General features: G+C 43.0%; 1 protein-coding gene across 5 annotated transcripts in view; it reads right to left on the minus strand.

Annotated features, from left to right (window-relative positions):
- LOC137376453 (G patch domain-containing protein 2-like) overlaps nucleotides 1-19,938 on the minus strand; it is a 331,069-nt gene that overhangs the window by 296,619 nt on the left and 14,512 nt on the right. For all 5 annotated transcript variants that reach the window (XM_068045054.1, XM_068045052.1, XM_068045053.1 and 2 more), the window contains exons 2-3: nucleotides 11,943-12,647; nucleotides 3,695-3,756 (exon numbers count right to left, since the gene is read on the minus strand). In XM_068045054.1, the coding sequence (XP_067901155.1) occupies nucleotides 3,695-3,756; nucleotides 11,943-12,647 (767 nt within the window). The remainder of the gene's footprint in view (nucleotides 1-3,694; nucleotides 3,757-11,942; nucleotides 12,648-19,938) is intronic.

Raw genomic sequence — 19,938 nt, forward strand, 5'->3', positions numbered from 1 at the left:
TCCCTAGTTTGTGTAATATCACCTCGTAATTTAACCCTTGAAGTCCAGTTATCATTCTGGTAAATCTGCACTGCACTCAAATGGACATGGACCCCCCAAGTCTCTTTGGACCTCCAGTGTTTCTAGTTTTTCGCCATTTAAAAAGTACTCTGTTCTAGTCTTTTTTACTGACATTGAAATCTATCTACCACAGTTTTGCCCATTCACTTAAGATATTAATATCTCTTTGTAATTTGATGCTTCCAGTTACACTGCTTACAATGCTGCCTATTTTTGTGTCATTGGTAAACTTGGGTATGTGGCATTCTACCCCATCATCTTAAATCGTTAATAAATACAGCAATACTGAGACACACATGGGCTTTGCACTAGTAGACAGGAGCGAATCATCCCATCCTAGAGGTTTTTTAATTCCAGATTTATGTTTTTTTTTAGAAAAAACAACATTCAAATTCACAACAGCCCAGTGTGGGATTTGAACTCCTGCTTTTTCAATCATCAGCTCAGGCCTTCAAATTAAAACCCATAAAAAGAGATTCACTTTGCTACTGCTGTTGTCCGACTGTCTCAGGTTTTGTATAGTGTTCCCTTCTCCTCTTCTTCCATGTGTCTGAAGTCTTTGAAGTTTGTCAGACATTGGTAAACTACTTCATGTGGTGTTCTGTAAATACCTTCAATTCTGTGGATCCCGACTCCCCAAAGCAATCCTCTAATCGGGCTGCAATCTTCAGTGCGGCGGCCAGCCCCCCCGCAACTTCATTTTCCCATCTGGGAAAAGCAGGCACCACAGTGGTGGGTAACCGGGGGGAGGCAGGGGGGGCGTGGGGGAAAACGTGAGATTTTTAGTACGGGGGTGGGGGAGGCAAAACGGGGTCAAGCTCTTATCATTAGTGTAGGGGATGGTGGGAAGGGGTGAACTGTGACCTTCGTTTGGGGAGGGGAGGGCAGCTACTTAATTTTATTGTTATTGGTGGGTGAGAAAGGAGCAACAGAATTTTGAATTGAACAGTGGGCAGAGGGGTGGTTCCCTTTAAAAATTTAAATTAGAAAGCAGGGCTGGCTGCGCTTTAAAAATGGCACCAGCACCTGCGTACAGACAGCTGACACCATTGCCGGAGTTGGAGAGCCCACGCTCTCCATGTGATTGTGGGGGGGTGGGTGGGCCGACTGGGATATTTAAATAAGCTGCCGCACTAAAGATCGCGGCAGTATGGCACCGCGTGGCCCGCATGGCACTTAAAATCCAGCCTGTAGAGTTGTTTGGAGCATAGGGGCTGAGTTTTAACAGTGACGGTGCGCCGTGAAGTCAACGGCCTTCCAACATGGAAGTGCCGCCGCACAGCCTCCACGATAATATACACAGGGTCTCATTTGTATGGAGGGGGTGGAACCGCTGCCCCCTGATGACATCATCGGGGGCTGCTACCGCATCACCGACAATGGTGTCCGGTGCCACCGCACAGGCGCCATTTTTAAAGGGCTTCAAGCCCTTTAATTTTTAAAGTGATATTTATTGCATTGAGTGTAGAAATGGAAATAAATGCTGGACGCCCTTTCCCACCCGCCCCCCAATGTTTGTTTTTGGAGCAATATGAACAAAATGAACATTATTCCAAACCCCAACTTCCAACCCCTCCCCCGCCGCTCCCCACCAAGTCTCCACTTTTGTCCTTCAAACCTTCCCACCATCCCCACAACCAATAGGTATAGTTTTCCCCACTCTGCTAATTTTATTCCTCCCCCCTCCCCACCAGTGTCTTGCCTCGGAGCTCCAACGGAGTCCTGAAGGCACGCGAGTTGCAGCCGGTCGGCCGTAAAGTCAGCGTGGGACACCCGCCGGCAATATACGGCAGGGCCTTCTCGGTGTCATGGGTCAAGGCAGGCCGCTCCCGCTAGCATTTTATGGGCCTCCGTGACACAACCCATGGGATCGAGGGGCTGGTAAAATTTAGCCCTAGGAATCTTCCTGTATTACGGGCTTAGTAGCTGGGATATGCAAAACTGGTGACAGGGTGTAATTACAGTGTGACAAGTTTACAAAAGGTATTTTCCATATTAAATGTGGAAATAGAAGAATTTATAATGGGAAAGTTGACAGAAAATGCCTGCCGATATGTATCTGAAATGCAACTCCTGTGAGGAAGGCATTGAACTGCTCAGCAGACATTACCAGCTTGTTGAATAAAAAATAGAAATTTTGCACAATCATTTAAAAAAAGTTAATTAACATTTTGTCATAGAAAATGGCTAATTAACGTCGTCACCAAAATTATACAAGTTGATGAGGGATCATATTCTGCATCAAGACAGAAAATATTGTAGAAAGATCCAATGAGGGCTTGAATGGGGAGGGCATGAAGCTGTAAGTCGGCCTCATTATCAAAGAGTCCAACAATATGATTGGTCAGTAACTAAAATCTAACATTGCTCCACGCGATCCATGGAGAATATATAGAATTAAATACAATTTACAGCACAGAGATAAGTCATTCAGCACAACAGATCTTTGCCAGTGTTTTTGCTCCACACAAGCCCCGTCCACATTACTTCATCTCACCCATATCTTTCTAAAGTAGCCAACTAAACTCAAAGGGAATGAAGGTTGGAGAATTGTGATTACAATGTGGTCGTCCCATCTGCAACCCACAATTCCTTTAAGTACAGCTTTCCCGCTGCGAGTACAGGATCACAGAATTTATCTTGCGGTTCCAGATATATGAGCAAATCATCACAAAGTACTCTTTCTTTCTTGGTCACCTGCAATTTATCTTATTGGTAGATTTTTTTTTGAAAGGGATCCATTTTCTGATCATGGAGTCTCTTTACACTAAGCACCTACCCTAGTCAGTCAATTCTGCCAAATGGTGTTGAGGTGTGCCAAGAGTGGCCTGGTTGGCTGGCCCTCCGATTTCCCCTCTCCTAGAAAACAGTGGACTTCAATTAGTCCAGCCTTCCTCCATGCCCATCCACAGCCCTTCTCATATTATTTTACTTAGTTTTATTTTAAAAACAAACAGTCTTAAAGTAATCACCAACAATTTTCACAATTGTGAAATAAAGAGAGGGGAACTAACACCCTGTAAAATTTTCCATCCTACATTATTGCGCACCTAAACACCACTAATCAGATGCAGAGACTCTTGGACTGTGTCGTTAGATCTGGAAATTTTGTCCCTGCAACATCTGACAGAATATTTCACTGCATGAGTGGGAATCTGTGCCAACAGTTGGATATATTAACAGGGAAAGAATTTTCCAGAGAAGAGATTCCCAACTTAGAAAAGAGGGAGGAGAGTGGAGCAAAGAGTAGGGGTGCGATGTTAAAGTATTCTATGTCGAAGACCTGTATTTTTTGTTACATTAAGCTGTTGCAAGTCAATGTACAGAGTACTGTGCAATCACAAGCTCTCTCTAAAGTATATAGTTTTAATCTTCCTTTTTAGTGGAAAGCAAAAATAAAACAAACAAAACATTTAATTCAGGACAACCATTTTGAATCCCACCACTTCCTTCTTTTCTCCTCCTCCAGCCAAAAATTAATAATATCTGGGATGAACATTTTTGGTAAGGTATTACTGTAAATGGAAGGTTTTAAAAAAAACTAAGGACTGTGAGACTAGATACCATGTCATGAAATGCAAAATTGTAATTTCATTTGCAATTTAATTAAATAAGGAAATAAAAGTACCAGTACCTTGTCTTCCTTCATCATTGGTAAACAAGCCAGCATCGCTACTGCTGAGGCTGCTAGATTCACTGTAATAAGAAAAAGAATAGATCAAAAGAACAATTGATCTCTGAATCGTAAAATTTTAAAGAGACAAGGCAGCAGTCAGATGAAAGTTAAGCCTGACAAAGATCTGAGCAAAATAAGGTGATTTTTTTGAATCAAACTGCAAATATCATCATTCCATTAACTACAGAGCATATTATTTTTACCACATAAAATCACAGGAATCTAATGGGACACTGACAGTAAGCCAGATGTGGCTGCAGCAAGGTGCTGACACAATTGATGCATTTCATTATTTTCCTCCATCAAATGTTTCCCTCTTCTTTCTTATGCCATGCTATTTGGCTTGATCCAGGTACACTGCTGCTCAATCAGGGCAAAATAAAATGAAAATTCTCAATCAAAAGCATAGTAAGCCTTTCTTCAAGACATGAAATAGAATTACCTCAAGATGTTATCACTTTAGGTAACACCATTTGCAAATGATAAAGGAAATGCATTTCATTGTAGAAAAAAATTAAACTTCCCTGAAATTAGATTTAATAATCCAAATTTTACAAAACATAGTAGACCCTCTATATAACACTGCCTTCAGCAATCCTACAGGAAGCACCTGATATGATGTTAATAAATAAGACAGCAATACAATGAAGGCTATATCAGATTGTTATACTGGAAGCTTACTGTATATTACTTGACTAATCTACTTCAACAAAATACATAGTATAATACATGTATAATGGGCACCTCAATGTATAATTGCATATTTAATATAGACATTCAAACTAAGATTTGTTAAATACCTGCATCCAGCAACATTAGGTTCCCAATGTCACTTAAAGTTAGCTCAAATATGTCATTTAATACTGCAATGAACAATGCTATTATATTTTACTTCAGGAAAAAAGTTTAAATCACCAACAGATATTACTTCAGCCAAAGACCATTAGAAGATGATTCATATGCAACATGTTCAAACTACCGAGTATTTCTTAAATAGTATGGATTTTATTATAACACTATTATAGAGGTATTTTATCCAGGCTCAGTCCAAGATAACATAACAGTTTATAAGTTTAGTTTAAAAATGATCACTTATTTTCCTGTAAGCTTTCAACTCACTTAACAAAATTAAGAAACACAGTGGCTAAATGATACAGATACAAATGCACTGTGCCACATACTGACAGACTAGGTCAGATTTATGCCTCAATTGCATGTCATATTTCTCCCAGGTTGTTACTGATTTTAGCTGGAAGTTAAGAAGCAACAGCCCACCAGCTATCCAAAAATCAAAATAACCAATAGAGATAGTCATAACTACTGTTCCTTAGAGCATAGGATGTGTGAACCAGTGGATTGTGAAGATTAAATATTTAAAATATAAAAATATAAACTTTTTAATGCAAGGTATCGCCAAATCATGAATATGAAAATTTCCTTGAATCTTACTCCCATGACAGAAACTGATCTCATCATATTTGAGCATTGAATTTAAGTTTCAATGCCCATGAATCCATATCAATTAGTACTCTTGTACTGCAGCAATTAAAATTGAAAGGTAGCAAGTTACTGATTAGAATTTTTTTTTGAAGACTTTATTACCAACGTCAATTTATGTAATTTTGAATACCACTGCTTCAAAATAATTATTTTCAGTTAATTAAAAGAAGGTGGTCTTAAGGGTTAAAGATAAAATAGAACACCTTTTTTCACCTCATTTTACTGTTTTACAGTTTCTGGCACTCCCTCTCTCAGAACATGTATTTACATTTTACTCCCAAAGTATCTTGAAATAATTGCATTTTAAACTTTTTTTTAAACAAAGTCAGGAATATTATTAATATTTATTGCACTGAATGGGATTATGTTTATTTATGTTATAGGAACATCGTAGAAATAAAGAGTGCAAAGCTAAACTTAGGTACATTCCAGAGTACTGGCACATGCCTTTGAAAAGGTTAAGAATTGGGTCCTATATCTGACATGCTTCTGTATTTCCCAACTGTCACATCTAACATAGTAGTAAAGTTCTTCCTCTATTTTTGAGATGTTGTCTGCTTGCCTAAAAGTTAATGAAAAATCCTGCTAACTTCTCTGTTCTAAATCAAACCAGAATCAGGTCACATGCTGAACTGTAAACACGATCATACTCCTGAGCCTTCCAAGTGACATCTCATCTGTGTGGGGAAAAAATGATTACTTACACATATCTGTGTTGTCAAAATAGTAGTTCCAAGGTAATTACCATTGTGGTGTGCCTCCTGCCTGGGCTGGATGGATGAGGCCTGCTGCCAAAGGGTCACTATTCCCCCCATATTTCTAACCACAAGCTCAGGTGTTCCAGCACTGTAAATTGGTCCAAGCATGTCAGCAGTTATCTGTATTCCAAGCAACTTGCAGCCATCTTATGCCATACCACACACAGAATATTTGACTGGTGCATACAGAAGTTGATAACTTTCTGATGAAGAGCAATAACCGCTAAGCATTACTGACTGGAAGTTGCTGAGTGGTAACTAATAAATTTCTAAATAAGTTAACTCTATATGTCTCTGTGAACAGTTCAAATCTGTCAATCCTATTGATAACTTCTTATATTTTCGGACACTAGACCTTCATTAGCCTTATTTTTATAGATAGTTTAAATTTATCATGCATCCTTTGAGAGGCCTGTTAAAATGGAGTCATAAATTCAAAGGCAACGTCTGTCCTACTTAGGGGATGATGTTTGTAGCAGAATGTTTATTATTCTAAAACAACTACTATCAAAAATAAATGTACTCTGACTTTTATGAAGATTGAATGATTGAGCATCACTTCTCTTTGCCAAGTTCAAGTCTCGAATGCACTAAATAAGGAAGTAAAAAATATATTTTTGCCTCATTATAAGCTGTTCCCTCCACCTATCCATGGCAATGCACTACACAAAAATGGATACAAAAGGCTAAGAAGTTTATAAGATCTTTAAACTAGAAGACCACAGATTTCAGGTATGTACATGCACACGACTTAGTTGATTTAAAAAGAAATATACAGCCCACATTTTGGGTCGATTGGTAAATGCACCATTCAATATGGACATGCAAACCAGAAAGGTTCATGATCAATCCTTGGGCTGCATCTCTGTTGATGTTATTATAAAGATACTACAATTAACATCATTGCTCTTGAGGTGCAGAATGGGGGAAAAATGCAGTAAGGGTTCCCACTCCTGATTGCCAGCCAGTATCTCCTGCTAGGAAGTACATGTGTGTGTGCGCGCATCAGATGAGAACAGGATCAGGAGTGATTGTGATGCCTCCCACAGTAAACTGTCTGTCAACATCTAGGCTCAGACCTGAAGACTGACCATATAGGCAGGTAAAAATACCTCAGGATCAGCCAGCAACTTCAGGCGAGAAAACTACAGTAAAATACTATTTAAAAACAAATAGCTGTACTACTTGAACAACAAAAGGCAGCAGTCAAAAATCATGCATCACCACAAATTGAGTTTCTACACCTGCCCATTTCAGCAGTAACTTGCATTTATACAGCACCTTTAACATAGCAATACATCGCAAGGTGATTCACAGGAACATAAATCAAACAAAAAATGAGACCAAGCCAAAGGAGACATTAGGACAGATGGCTAAAAGCTTGGTTAAAGAAGTAGGTTTTAAGGAGAGTCTTAAAGGAAGAGAGGCTGAGAAGTTTAGTGAGGGAATTCCAGAGCTTACAGATTTGGCTGAAGGCACAGCTACCAATGGTGGGGTGAAGAGTGGTGGTTGGGGGGGGGGGGGGGGGGTTTAAGAGGCTAAATTACAGAAATGTGGAGTTCTAAGAGGAGCTTGCAGATATAGAGCATTCAGGAACTCGGGGTGATAGGTGAACGGCACTTGATGCGTTAGGATATAGGCAGCAGAGTTTTGGATGAGCTAAAGGTTATGGAGATTGGAAGCAGGGAGAAGGGACATTGGCCAGCAGTGTGTTGGAATAGTCGGGTCTGAAAGTGACAAAAGCACAAATGAAGGTTTCAGCAGCAGATGAGCCGAGAAAGGGTGGAGACAAGCCATTATTATGGAGGTATGGTGATGGACAGGATATGTGATCGGAAGCTCAGATCAGGATCAAATAGAATACTAATGTTGGAAACAGTCCGTTTCAGATTAAGACAGTGGCCAGGGTGAGGGATGGAATCAGTGGCTTGGGAACAGAGTCTCTGGTGGAGGCCAAAGACATTGGCTTCAGTTTTTTCAATGTTTAATTGGAAGAAATTTTGGCTCATCCAAAACAGGTAGTCTGACAACACAGAAGCACTAGAGTGGTCAAGTGAAATGGTGAAGTAAATCTCGTCAGTGTTCATGTGGAACCTCATATAGTATTTTAGGATGATGTTCAAGGCACTGAGAGAAAATGGAGGTTGCAGATGGGGCAGTAGTTTGCAAGGACGGAGGGGTCATGGTGAGCTTTTTGAGAAGGGGAGTGATGGGATGGCAGATTCAAAAGGGAGGGTGATAGTTCTCGAGGAGAGGGAACTGTTTACAATATCAGCGAGTATGGGGCCAGATAGGGAAGTTGGGTGGTCAGCTATTTAGTAGGAATAGGGTCATGAGAGCATGAGTCTCAAGGACAAGATGAGCTCAGAGGGTACCAGGAGAGAAGGGAGAAAAACGAGACAAAAGACGCAGGTCAGGGCTAGGATGGGGGTTTGGGAATCTTGGGAGAAATGTGGCTTAGTGGGCTAGGGGAAGGAAGGGGTACGCAGAGGCAGAGGAAAGGAAGGTCTCAACTTAGTGGCAAAGAAATCTAACAGCTACTCACATTGTCAAGGGTGAGGGTGGTAGGGGCAGGGGAGAGGAATTTAAAGTGATTGTTGGGAGCAAAGAGGTTGGAGGTTTTCTTTGCATTCCAGGATGAGCCTGGGAGTAGTGAGCAGCTTTGGAAGAGGACAGGAGGCCCCAATTATACTTGATGTGGTCCAGGTTTGGTAATAAATGGCTAACCCAATTTTGTGCCATAAACATTCAACTCTGCATCCCTTGGATTTAAGACAGCAAAGATAGGGGCTATGTCAAAGAGAACCGGGGTGGGTGAGAGTAAGGGTCTTACTAGGGACAAGGGCATTAAAAGGTGGAGGTGAGGGCAAGACTGAGCACATCGGTAGTTGCAGAAGAATCTTGGTGAATGGAGAGCCGTTTAGACAGTTGGGAATTTGTAAGTGCCATTGTAAATGACTTTTGGGGAAGAGTTTTTTCTAGGGCTGATACAGAAGGAGGTGGAAAGTAAGTGGTGAGTTTACAAGAGAATTATCAGGAGATGGCCTTATCTGTGATTGAGACGATAGGAATAGGGCAACCACGAGGATGAGGGGGTGGCCACAAATATGGGTAGGAGAGTTTATATGACGGGAGATGTGTAGTGACCTCAGAGGAGAGAGGGAAAGGTGAGTTGAGATGAAGTTTGAAATCAGAGGATGAGAAGTCAAAAGGTGCAGAGACTGAGGGAGGAAAACAGTGAGGTTTACTCTGTAAGAAAAGTAGTGTGGGCCATGGGTGTACAGTAGAGAATGAGGATTTTAAGTCAGAGGTGGAACAAGGGGAGATGCTCAAAAGGAGTAGAAGGTGCCAACAGAGTAGGGGGATAGAACACGGCAAGATTTAGTGAAAAGGGCCATGCTGCCACTCTAGCAGTTTGAGTAGGGTATATGATAAAAGGTATAGCCAGATGGGGAGCTTTCAATAAGGGGACTGCAATCACCCATGGCGTCAAGGCCATGATGTCAATATCAATCAGTGACAGGCACAAAGTACAAGCAAGTTGGTTTTCATGAAGGTGAAAAAAATCAGGGCTATCCTTCAAATTCTGACATATTCCATCAACTAGCTACAAAGCATTAGTGGCAGATTTCTTCACCAGTAAATGGTATACAGTGAATCTAAAGGTCTAAGGGGGAAAAAGAAAAAATAAGCTATTATTTCCATTCACAAGTACCATGATTACATTGGCTCAGCCTTCATGCTCACTGCTGACCTCAAAGATAGCTGCCCACAAAGATCTAGCGATCTCTTGGACATGGATTTCCCCAATCCCAATGCCAGTCTGAATCTGGTATCAATTCAAGGGATTCTCCAGGCATCCAACAACAGTGATGTCACCGAGCAGGGTAAGCAGCCAATCATATTGAGGTATTCTCACAGACACCAGGAAGTAAAATGCACTTAATTTTTCACATTTAATTAAGATTTGAGAGAGAGTGAAATAAATGATTGGGACATACAAAAAGTTTAAGTTGAAACTTTAAAAAAAAAAATCACATTTTTAAAATAATTTTTAAAAATCATAATGGAAAAATTTGACATTTCACAAACATAAAAGCTAGCTTTCCAGGGCCAACGAGACTATTCAGCAGCAATTTTGAACTTAGTAAGCCGTTAAAAACCCAATTACACCTCATTCAACAAGGTCTAACATTTTAAAAGGGTTTTTGCAGTGAGACTATTAGTGTAAAAGGTCAATTTATCATCAGTTCAGTGATTTCTACTTGATTGCAGTCTGGCGGGGGGACTTCAACAGCGCACCCTATGCAGGAGCATAGAATCACTGACAGCAACTTCTGGATTTACACATTTATCTGTGCATGTGTAGACTCCAGAACTTACTATCAGTTTCAGAGCAGTAATGAAAGCAAACACCAACAGTTTCACCTTCATCACCACAGCAAAATCTGGGTCATTCATTTATACAACAGAATTTTAATCGATCCCCACCCCCAAATAGTTACTGCCAATTACACTCATCTCCCTCATGATTGGACATTATGGCCTATATACACAAAATGGCTGTGAAATGCTTCTGTGTAATCATTCACAGGAGAACAGATGATCTTCTTTCATTTGAATTGAAGTCCCATTTTACACTTTTAAAGCTGTAATGCATGGCTGCTGTAGTAATGGGGTTTGTTTTAATCCATTAAATTGTCCCAAAAATCATTAAATAGGATGTTGGAAAAGAGTTAGTTGCAACCCAACAAAGCACCATAGTAATGTAACATGTATAACTTTGAACCAGCAGAAGATTAGTATTGTGCCACAGCAGCAGTCCAAGTCTGACCATGTCTTTATCTAATATGACAGGTTACTATTCTGCCATCGTGGGAAGGAGTACCTATGTAATTTTAAAAGTTTAATTTTAAGTGTTGATGTTTACTCCATTTCATAAGTGATTTAGATTTAGAGATACAGCACTGAAACAGGCCCTTCGGCCCACCGAGTCTGTGCCGACCATCAACCACCCATTTATACTAATCCTGCAGTAATCCCATATTCCTACCACATCCCCACCTATCCCTATACTTCCCTATCAATAACCTATACTAGGGACAATTTATAATGGCCAATTTACCTATCAACCTGCAAGTCTTTGGCATGTGGGAGGAAACCGGAGCACCCGGAGGAAACCCACGCAGACACAGGGAGAACTTGCAAACTCCACACAGGCAGTACCCAGAATTGAACCCGGGTCACTGGAGCTGTGAGGCTGCGGTGCTAACCACTGCGCCACTGTGCCGCCCTTAATTTGTAAATTTGTAGCTCACTGTTTAGCAAGAGGTCAGTCCTGAAATATTGTCACCATTCTACAGCCAAGCACAATGTATTTCTCTCTCAAATAATTCAAAACTGAAAACAATATTTATATTGATCAAAAGATCAACATTTGGCTAAAAATCTGTATCAGGATATTATGCCTCATTTTGGTCATTTGAAATAACTATGAGGCAATTCTACAAATATCCTCCCACTACCACTAAAAAGAAAACATTTAAGATTAGTATAGTTATTGAATAATGCTCCAGCAGTTTTGTATTAATACACAAAATAATCTGTACAGGGATTGAAATACTTTATCCATGTAGTTATAATTCATGAACATTTATGTCTGTCTATTTTTGCAAGTAGATTGAGTATATCTGAAAAATACACATTAATATCAAAATCACTATAGCCTAGTGCCAAGATAAACACAACGATTACTCTACAGTAGCTGGTCAGAAATTATTTGTGGCTCTACAGTTTTATTGCAACTTGAGTGCTCCCTGGTGTGCAGGTTTGAAATTCAATGTGAACAAGTACTGGCACTTCTGCTGAAAGTATTTCAAACCCTGCAGTTATATTTAAATACAACAACTTGTCTCAGGGTAGAAAAACTGGGACTTAATCTTAATAACCTGTCACTCATGTTATCATCTGAGCCTTTCTGTTCCTCATACTCCATTTTGTTCTTATTTGTATTGCACATTTCTTCACTTTCCACTTCAACTCCATCATCTGGGACTTCTAGTCGCTTTCTCTTGATAATCTTGTCCTTGCTGATCTCCTGGACTCGGAGATGGAAGTGGAGCTGGTTTGGTTGTGCCTGGTGTCTTTCCAGGTCCATAACTGGAGCTTTGCCCTGGGTCAGTGGGTGAAGTGCATTACTGACCTCTGCTGGTGGATCGAGAGCCATACGTTTGACCTTCCTTCTCCTTCGCAAAGATCTACCACCTAAATTACTGTCAGTGACAGAATCAGACTCGTGCCATGAGTGCCTTTTCCCCCTCACTGCAGTCACATTCAGGGAGGATAAACGTTTGGCAACTATCAAGTGGTCATCCGAGTCACTGTAAGTGTTATTTTCTTTGTAGTCCCGGATTGCCTCATCCAGGCTAGATTCAGAGCCCTCACTCATGCAGTGGCCATGCTCCCAGATGTGATTTCCAGTGTCCGATCGCCTCTTCCTGCCTCTCCTTTTCCTAGCCTGGCGCTTTAGAAGGCAGGCAGCTGAGCTCCGGGAGGCTTCATCCCCAAATTCTGGACACCCTCGTGTATGTTCAGAGGTCTCCTCCAGAGCAGAGACCAAATCATGAACCAGTTCCTCCATTGCTCTGCAGGGCCTTAGAAATAAATAGAAAAACATAAAATAAAAGTGATTAAATGTTAGAAATAATGACTGGCCACGCTGCTTTAGTTGCAAATAAAATATCAATTATGGACCAGAAGACCAGTTTTTAGTCTATTTATAATTACATATGCACATGTGGAGTGCTAAAAACACAAATGGACCATACTTACATGAATAATGCATGAACTGTATTTCTTTGTATTGTCACAGAGACGTATCTTTTTTCTCCTTGGATTAAAATAGTGTGTGCCTTTAAGACTCTGTTAAAAAGTGTACTTTTAAGACAGGGAGAGAAGTTTTGGATTTCTGGGACACAGTGTGCCACAGCTGCATTTTGTTAACTAGGCAACAGCAGGAGAGAAAGGTCACTTGGTATAATGTTTCGATTTGACAGTGGGTAAAACTGGTAAAAACCAGTCTGAACCAGTTTGTTTTGAGAGACTTTCCAGCGAGGTGTGCTACTGAACAGCTGTCTATTTTTTCTCAGCAAAAATTCTACAGGGAGCTATGGGCCAAGTTAATTGCCTGCTGAGGAGGAAAAAAAGCCGCCTTCTTTCAAGAGACAGTTTGCATTGCTGAAGACAGTAAAACTCCTTTTCTTTACTTCCAAGTCAGGAAGTATTTGCTTCAAGATTGAATCTCCCTTGACTGATTGGGTTTGCTGGAATTCAAAGTAAAATTTCAACTGAGATACTGTCAGTTGACCTATTGCTGTGCTCATCGTTGAAGGAACTGTTGATGCCTGTTGCAGCCGAGGTGTTTTGAATGCCTATTGAGAACAATTTCATCAAATCCACATGAAGACTTCGAATAGCATTTGATTATTTCCACATTAGAATACCTTATCCATCAGGAACATAACCCACAGGACTTATTTATTTATTCTTAAGAAACAGTTAATTTTTAAAACCATTTTTTTTTTAAAGAAACCGGTTAACCATGATTTTTGAATGCATGTGTGTGAATGGGGGAGTTAGATTAAAATAAGTTATAAAGGTCTTTAGACATAGGTTTATCTTAATTTGTTGCTGTCTAAAGATACATGGCTTGGTCTGTTTTATTCCGGGGGTTACAATTTGGCTGTTTTCTGGTTGGGTGGGAAAATTTTAATAATATGCTGTGACCTTTGGAGTGACGGGACTGAATTGACAGTGCACTGCTCCTGCCACGGTCGTAACAGTATTTTAAAAACTTAAGGGCAACAAATCATTTTGGTAGGGATCTCTGGCAGTCCTAAGGCAGGAAAGAAATAACCTGTTATAAACATATGCGTATATGATAGAACAGTGTGTTTCTGGTTACCTGATTAATAAAGTCATAAAACTTGTCCCAAAGCACATTTCGTTATAACAGTTTTGGTATTGCTCCCAGAGGAAGCATTATAATAAGGGGGTGCTGTATTTTGCAGAGCTTTGATTTCTACTTAAAATTCTCTTTCAGTCAAGTCCCCTCTATTGTCTTCCTTCTCCCTTCCTGTCTTTAATGTGATACCCATGCTAAGACACATAGAATTTGCAGCACACCAACAGGTCATTCAGCCAGAAAGGACTATGCTGGAGTATATGCTCCATACAAGCCCCATCCACATTACTTCATCTCACCCACATCCTTCTAAAGATAACAGAGTACAGTTCACAATTCCACACCCCAGCAGCCAACCACACTCAAAGGGAAGACAGGTTGGAGAAATGGGATTACAATGTGGTAGTCCCATCTCTGATCCACAATCTCTTAAAGTACAACTATCCTGCTGCAAGTGCAGGATTGCAGAGTTTATCCTGTGGTTCCAGAGTGTCAGCAGCCTTCCCTTATTTAAATAGCTTTACTTCATAGAAGGCTATTTGACTGTGAGGGACATTATAGCCAAGCTGGAACCTATCCTGACACAAGGTCTGCACAAATTAACTTTCCAGGAACGCTGCATGTCAGAAACGGTAACCTACTCTGCTGATTTTCTCCATCCTAGTCTGAGGAGATGAAGTTAACTATTGTACCCCATCCTAACAAATTTTAAATTCTCTCTCACCCCACGATCAGTTTTTAAAAATCAAACACCTTGGGTAAAAATTGGATCTCGTTGCGCCCATTTTACTCCCATAAAATTGGCACGTCCAATATCAATGTTCTATGCTCTAAGGACACCCAACAAACATTAGACAAGGGTATGAATTAATCTTATATTGTACTAAATTCTTTATTTTTCTAAAAATATACTTTATTCACAAAACTTTGTGAAAAAAAATACATTACAAAACAGCTCAAATTTGACATTTCGGAAAGTGCAATAGAGATTAGATTCCTTCGATACAGAACGTGAGATGCCTCACAACTCTTGCTATTCCATTTTATATGCAATGAACATTTGCGTTACATAGCCAGAACACTTTTGATGTATACAGCTTGATGGATATTACATGGGTTCCAACCTCGGCGGGAGGAACTTACACAGTGGCCTTTCCCCATCGAGTCTTTGCAGCAGTTGCCCCAAGCTTCAGTGTGACCCTCAGCACATAGTCCTGGACCTTAGGATGTTCCAGTCTGCAACACTTGGTTGTGGACAACTCTTTGCACTGGAAGACCAGCAAGATTCGGGCAGACCAAACAGCCTCTTTCACCGAGTTGATGGTCTTCTCAGCAACAGTTGATGTTTCTTGGTGTGAGAACAGCCTGGGAACCTGGGAATCCCTGGGAACAGTCTGTACAACACTGAGTCCTGCGTTATGGAGCTGCTCGGGATGAACCTCGACAAAAACCACTACATCTCTTTCCACACCTGCTTTGCAAAGGCACATTCCAGAAGGATGTGGGCGACGGTCTCTTCCCCACCACAGCCACCTTGAGGGAAGCGTGCAGAGGTGATGAGATGCCATGCGTGTCGGAAGGATCTGGCGGGGAGGCCCTTCTCACCACCAGCCAAGCTACATCTTGGTGCTTGTTTGAAAGTTCTGGCAATGAGGCATTCTGCCAAATGACTTTGACAGGCTGCTCAGGGAACCATCTGACACGATCCACCATCTCCTTTTCCTGCAGAGCCCAGAGGACATTATGTGCAGACCACAGCCTGATGGATTTATGGGCAAAAGGTTTTTATCTGCACAAACTTTTCCACGAAGGATAGGTGGTACGGCTTGATCCAACTGATTGGAGTGTTCCACGGCAATGTGGCCAGAGCCATCCTTCACAACACTGGGAACAGATAGAACCTCAGCACGTAGTTTGTGTATAGGGGTTCTACGCACAACTTGATGCAGCCGCACACAAATGCGGCCATCAGGATGAGGGAGGCGTTGGTACGTTTTTCTCCCCTTTATCCAGAGATTTGAACATCGTGGTCCTTGTGGATATGGTCCATTTTCGATCTCCAGACAAAGCGAAAGATGGCTCGGGTGACCGCCATGGTGCAGGAGTGGGGTATGGGCCAGACCTGCGCCAGGTACAGTAACAATGTGAGCGCCTCGTATCCCTGATGACTAGGTTCTTTCACAAAATGGAGAGAGAACTCTGCTCCCACATGCCCAGTTTCTGTTTTACCATGGCTACGTGCTCCTTCCAGTTTTTGGCACATGCCCCAGCCCCTCCGAACCATATCTCTAGCACCTTAAGGTAGTCTGATCTGATGGTGAAAGGAGCAAAGGATTGGTCGGTCCAATTCCCAAAGAATACGGCCTCGCTCTTGCGGCGATTTACTTTGGCTCCCGATGCCAGTTCGAACTGATCACAGATGCTCAGCAGCCTGCAAACAGACAGCAGCTCAGAGCAGAAGACGGAAACATTGTCAGTGTACAGGGGGGCTTTCACCTGCACGTCTCCGCTGCCTGGGGTTGTCACCCCGCTAATGCCCGCCTCCTTCCTAATGGGCTGAGCAAAAGGTTCAATGCAGCAAACAAACAAGACAAGGGAGAGAGGACAGCCGTGTCTGACTCCAGATTTGATCGGAAAACTTTTCGATTCCCACCCATTGATTGAGACTGCGCTACTGACGTTTGTGTAGAGCAGTTGGATCCAATTGCAGATTCCCTCCCCAAATCCCATTTTGGAGAGCACGTCCATCATGTAGGTGTGCAATATCCTGTCAAAAGCCTTCTCCTGATCCAAGCTGATGAGGCAGGTGTCCACCTCCTATCCCTGTACATAGACAATCGTATCCCTGAGTAACGCGAGGCTATCTGAGATCTTCCGACTGGTACAGCACAGGGCTGATTGGGATGAATCACCAACTCCAGAGCAGACTTGACCCGACTGGCGATGACTTTAAACAGAATTTTGTAGTCCATATTAAGCAGTGAGATGGTCCTCCAATTTCTGATTTTCTCCCTCTCCCCCTTCCGCTTGTAGATGAGGGTTATGATGCCTTTCCTCATGGATTCAGACATGCTGCCGGCCAGAAACATACTCTCATACACTTCCAGCAGGTCTGGGCCGATCCAGTTCCAGAGTCAAATACAACTCAACAGGTAAGCCGTCGCTTCCGGAAGTTTTACTTGTCTCGAAGGACCCGAGGCCTTTATCAGCTCGTCATGAGTTAGCAGTTTGTCCAGACTCTCCTGCGTACTAAGACCTCTGTGACAGGAAGGACTGGGAGGCCAAGCTGTCTGTGGGCTTCTTGTCGTACAGCCCAGCATAAAAGAATTTGCTGATCCTTAGTACGTCAGACTGCAATGACGTTACTGAGCCATCCTCTTCCTTCAGGCTGCTGATCAGAGCTCTCTCTGCATACCTTTTGTAAGAAGAAACATGAGCACGTCTCATGCTGCTCAATGGAGTGGACTCTTGACCGAATGATGATCTTGGAGGCTTCCGTGGCAAAGAGCGAGGCCTACTGGCTCTTCACCTCTTGGAGATCCTCCTTGACCTCGACACACATCTACTGCAGTAGGAGCAGACTCTGCATTCTTTTCTGGAGTACAGGCATTTCCTTCTGTCTTGCTCTTACCCTCTGAACACCTTTGAAGAAGAACCTCTTGACGTTCGCCTTGATCGTTTCCCACCAGTGCGCTGGAGACTCAAAGAGGGGATTCACGGTTCTCCAACCTTTGTAATCCCTTTTGAGCTCCTCAATATTCTCGGGGGGGTCAGCAATTTTACATTCAACTTCCCTGTCCCCCTGCCAAACCTCTGGTCATCCTGTAAGTGACAGTCAGCCAGTAGGAGGCAGTGGTCTGAGAAGAACACCGGCTTGACGTCGGTTGATCTGACCGTGAATGCACGGGATACAAACAGGGAAGTCAATTCTGGAACAGACAGACCCATCTGATCTTGACCAGGTGAACCTACGCTGCACTCCGTCTGCAGGGTTGCTGAAGACGTCATACAACATGACATCTTTTACTGTTTCCATCAGGAGTCTGGACTTGGAATCCAGTTTGCTGTCGTCACTGCTGGATCGTCCAGCTGCATTTATGATGCAGCTGAAGTCACCCCTACAATGACCGGCCTGGATGTCGCCAGCAGCAGTGGAGCTGCTGGACGAAGATCAGCCACTCGCTGTTTTGAGTGGGGCATACACATTGATTAACTGGAGCAGAGCATTGTTGTACGATACGTCTGCTACGAGGATGCGACCACCTACCATCTCCGTAACTTCAGAGATTATGAAGTTGCTACCTGCAGCAGAATACCCAGAACAGAGAAACGGGAATCATTTCCCCGATTTGATCGATGGCCTGTGGGACCACCATCGTGACCATTGCCTATAAGTGCTGAGGTGCGGTATTCCACACTCCTGCAGAAACAGTAGGCTGGCTTTGACCTTGGCAAGGTAACTCCAGGTCAAAACACATTGCGTAGTGAACTTAATGCTACACACGTTAAAGGAAGCAATTTTTAACCCCATTTAAACTGGATGTGCTTACCCACAGTCCTTGGGTATGCTCCTGCATACCCAGTGTTCGCAAACTGTTGCACAGTTGTTGGGCTCAGAAAACTCTCCTGGTCACTCACAGGGGGTTTGTTCCACTGAGGTGACATAGAGGGTGGGGGGGGGGGGGGGTCTTGTAGGCAGCGAGGTTTGGATTGTCCTCTGCTGGTGGTGTCTTTCCCCTCTGTTCCTCCTCGAGGACATTGCTGCACCCGACTTTCCAGAGCTGGGGTGTGCTGGGCGCTTCTCTGCTCCCGGTCTCCGGAGCTGGGATGTGCTGGGCATCTCGCTAGGTCCAGCACTTTGGGGTTGGGGTGCCCTGGGCCCATCGCTGCTTCCAATGTTTCGGAGCTGGGGCGCTTTCTCTTCCACCCCCTTTGAGTTCTGTCGCTTCTTTTGCGGGTGTTGTCTTTCCGGCCCTTCCTCATCCAATGAAGAGCAGCTGCTGCTGTAGTCCATCTCAGAAGTTAGCCTCCGCTTGCCACTGGTTTGGGTGATGGCTTGTTACTTTTTTTGGGTCTTCTTCTTTGTGGTTTTCTTGTTGACCACTTGCCACTCACCCGGTTGTCCCTCTGCTGGTTCCTCTTCCATTGATTCTGTCTGTTGAGGAGGTCGTTACAGGCACAGGGTTGGTGTTGGATAGCTTGCTGCAGCTCCCATCCCTTTCTTCTCCTTCTCAGACCGATTTTCCTTGCTGGAGGGCTCGGTGGGGTGAGGGTCTCCTTCGCAGCACCAGGTTCACCGTTACTTCTTCCAGTCTTTTCTTGGCCCTTGCCACCTATGCGTGACAGAGACAGCGTTTTGGGCAGATCTTGTAGAGGTAGCCTGCCTCACCACACAGGTTGCAGCACGAACTCTGCTTGCAGTCCTTTGTCTGATGGCCTTCCTGCTTGCAGTTCTTGCAAACGACTGTGCTGCAGTTTTCCGCCACATGACCAGATCTGCCACAGGTACGACAAACTCTGGGCTGCCCCACGTAGACCAAGCCTCGACTTCCCCCAATATCGAAGCTGCAGGGAGGATGGATGATGGCTCCGTTGGCGTTCACCTTCAAGGTCACCTTGGCCTGCTGCTTGCTGGTCCAAATCCCAAATGGGTCCCTGACCTTAGTGCTGCTCCCAGCCACTTCGACGTACCTGGCGAGGAAAGTGAGCACATCCACGAAAGGAACATGGGGCTTGTAGAGTTGGATGATCACCACCTGGTTCAATTGCAATGGCAACATAAAGAGCGGCTCCGCCGTGAGGATCTATAGCGGCGCCTGGTTTCCTCTCTCCTTGAAGACCTTCAAGAACTTGATGCATCCCGCTACGCTCTTGAATGTCACATCAAAATAGCCACTGCTGGGGAGTTCTGCAGGCAGAAGATGTCTGCAGCTTGGAATCCACGGCATTCAAACAGGACTTGCTTAATGAAGGCGCAGTCG

This window comes from Heterodontus francisci, chromosome 13, assembly GCF_036365525.1.
Source record: "Heterodontus francisci isolate sHetFra1 chromosome 13, sHetFra1.hap1, whole genome shotgun sequence".
In the NCBI taxonomy this organism is placed as follows: domain Eukaryota; kingdom Metazoa; phylum Chordata; class Chondrichthyes; order Heterodontiformes; family Heterodontidae; genus Heterodontus; species Heterodontus francisci.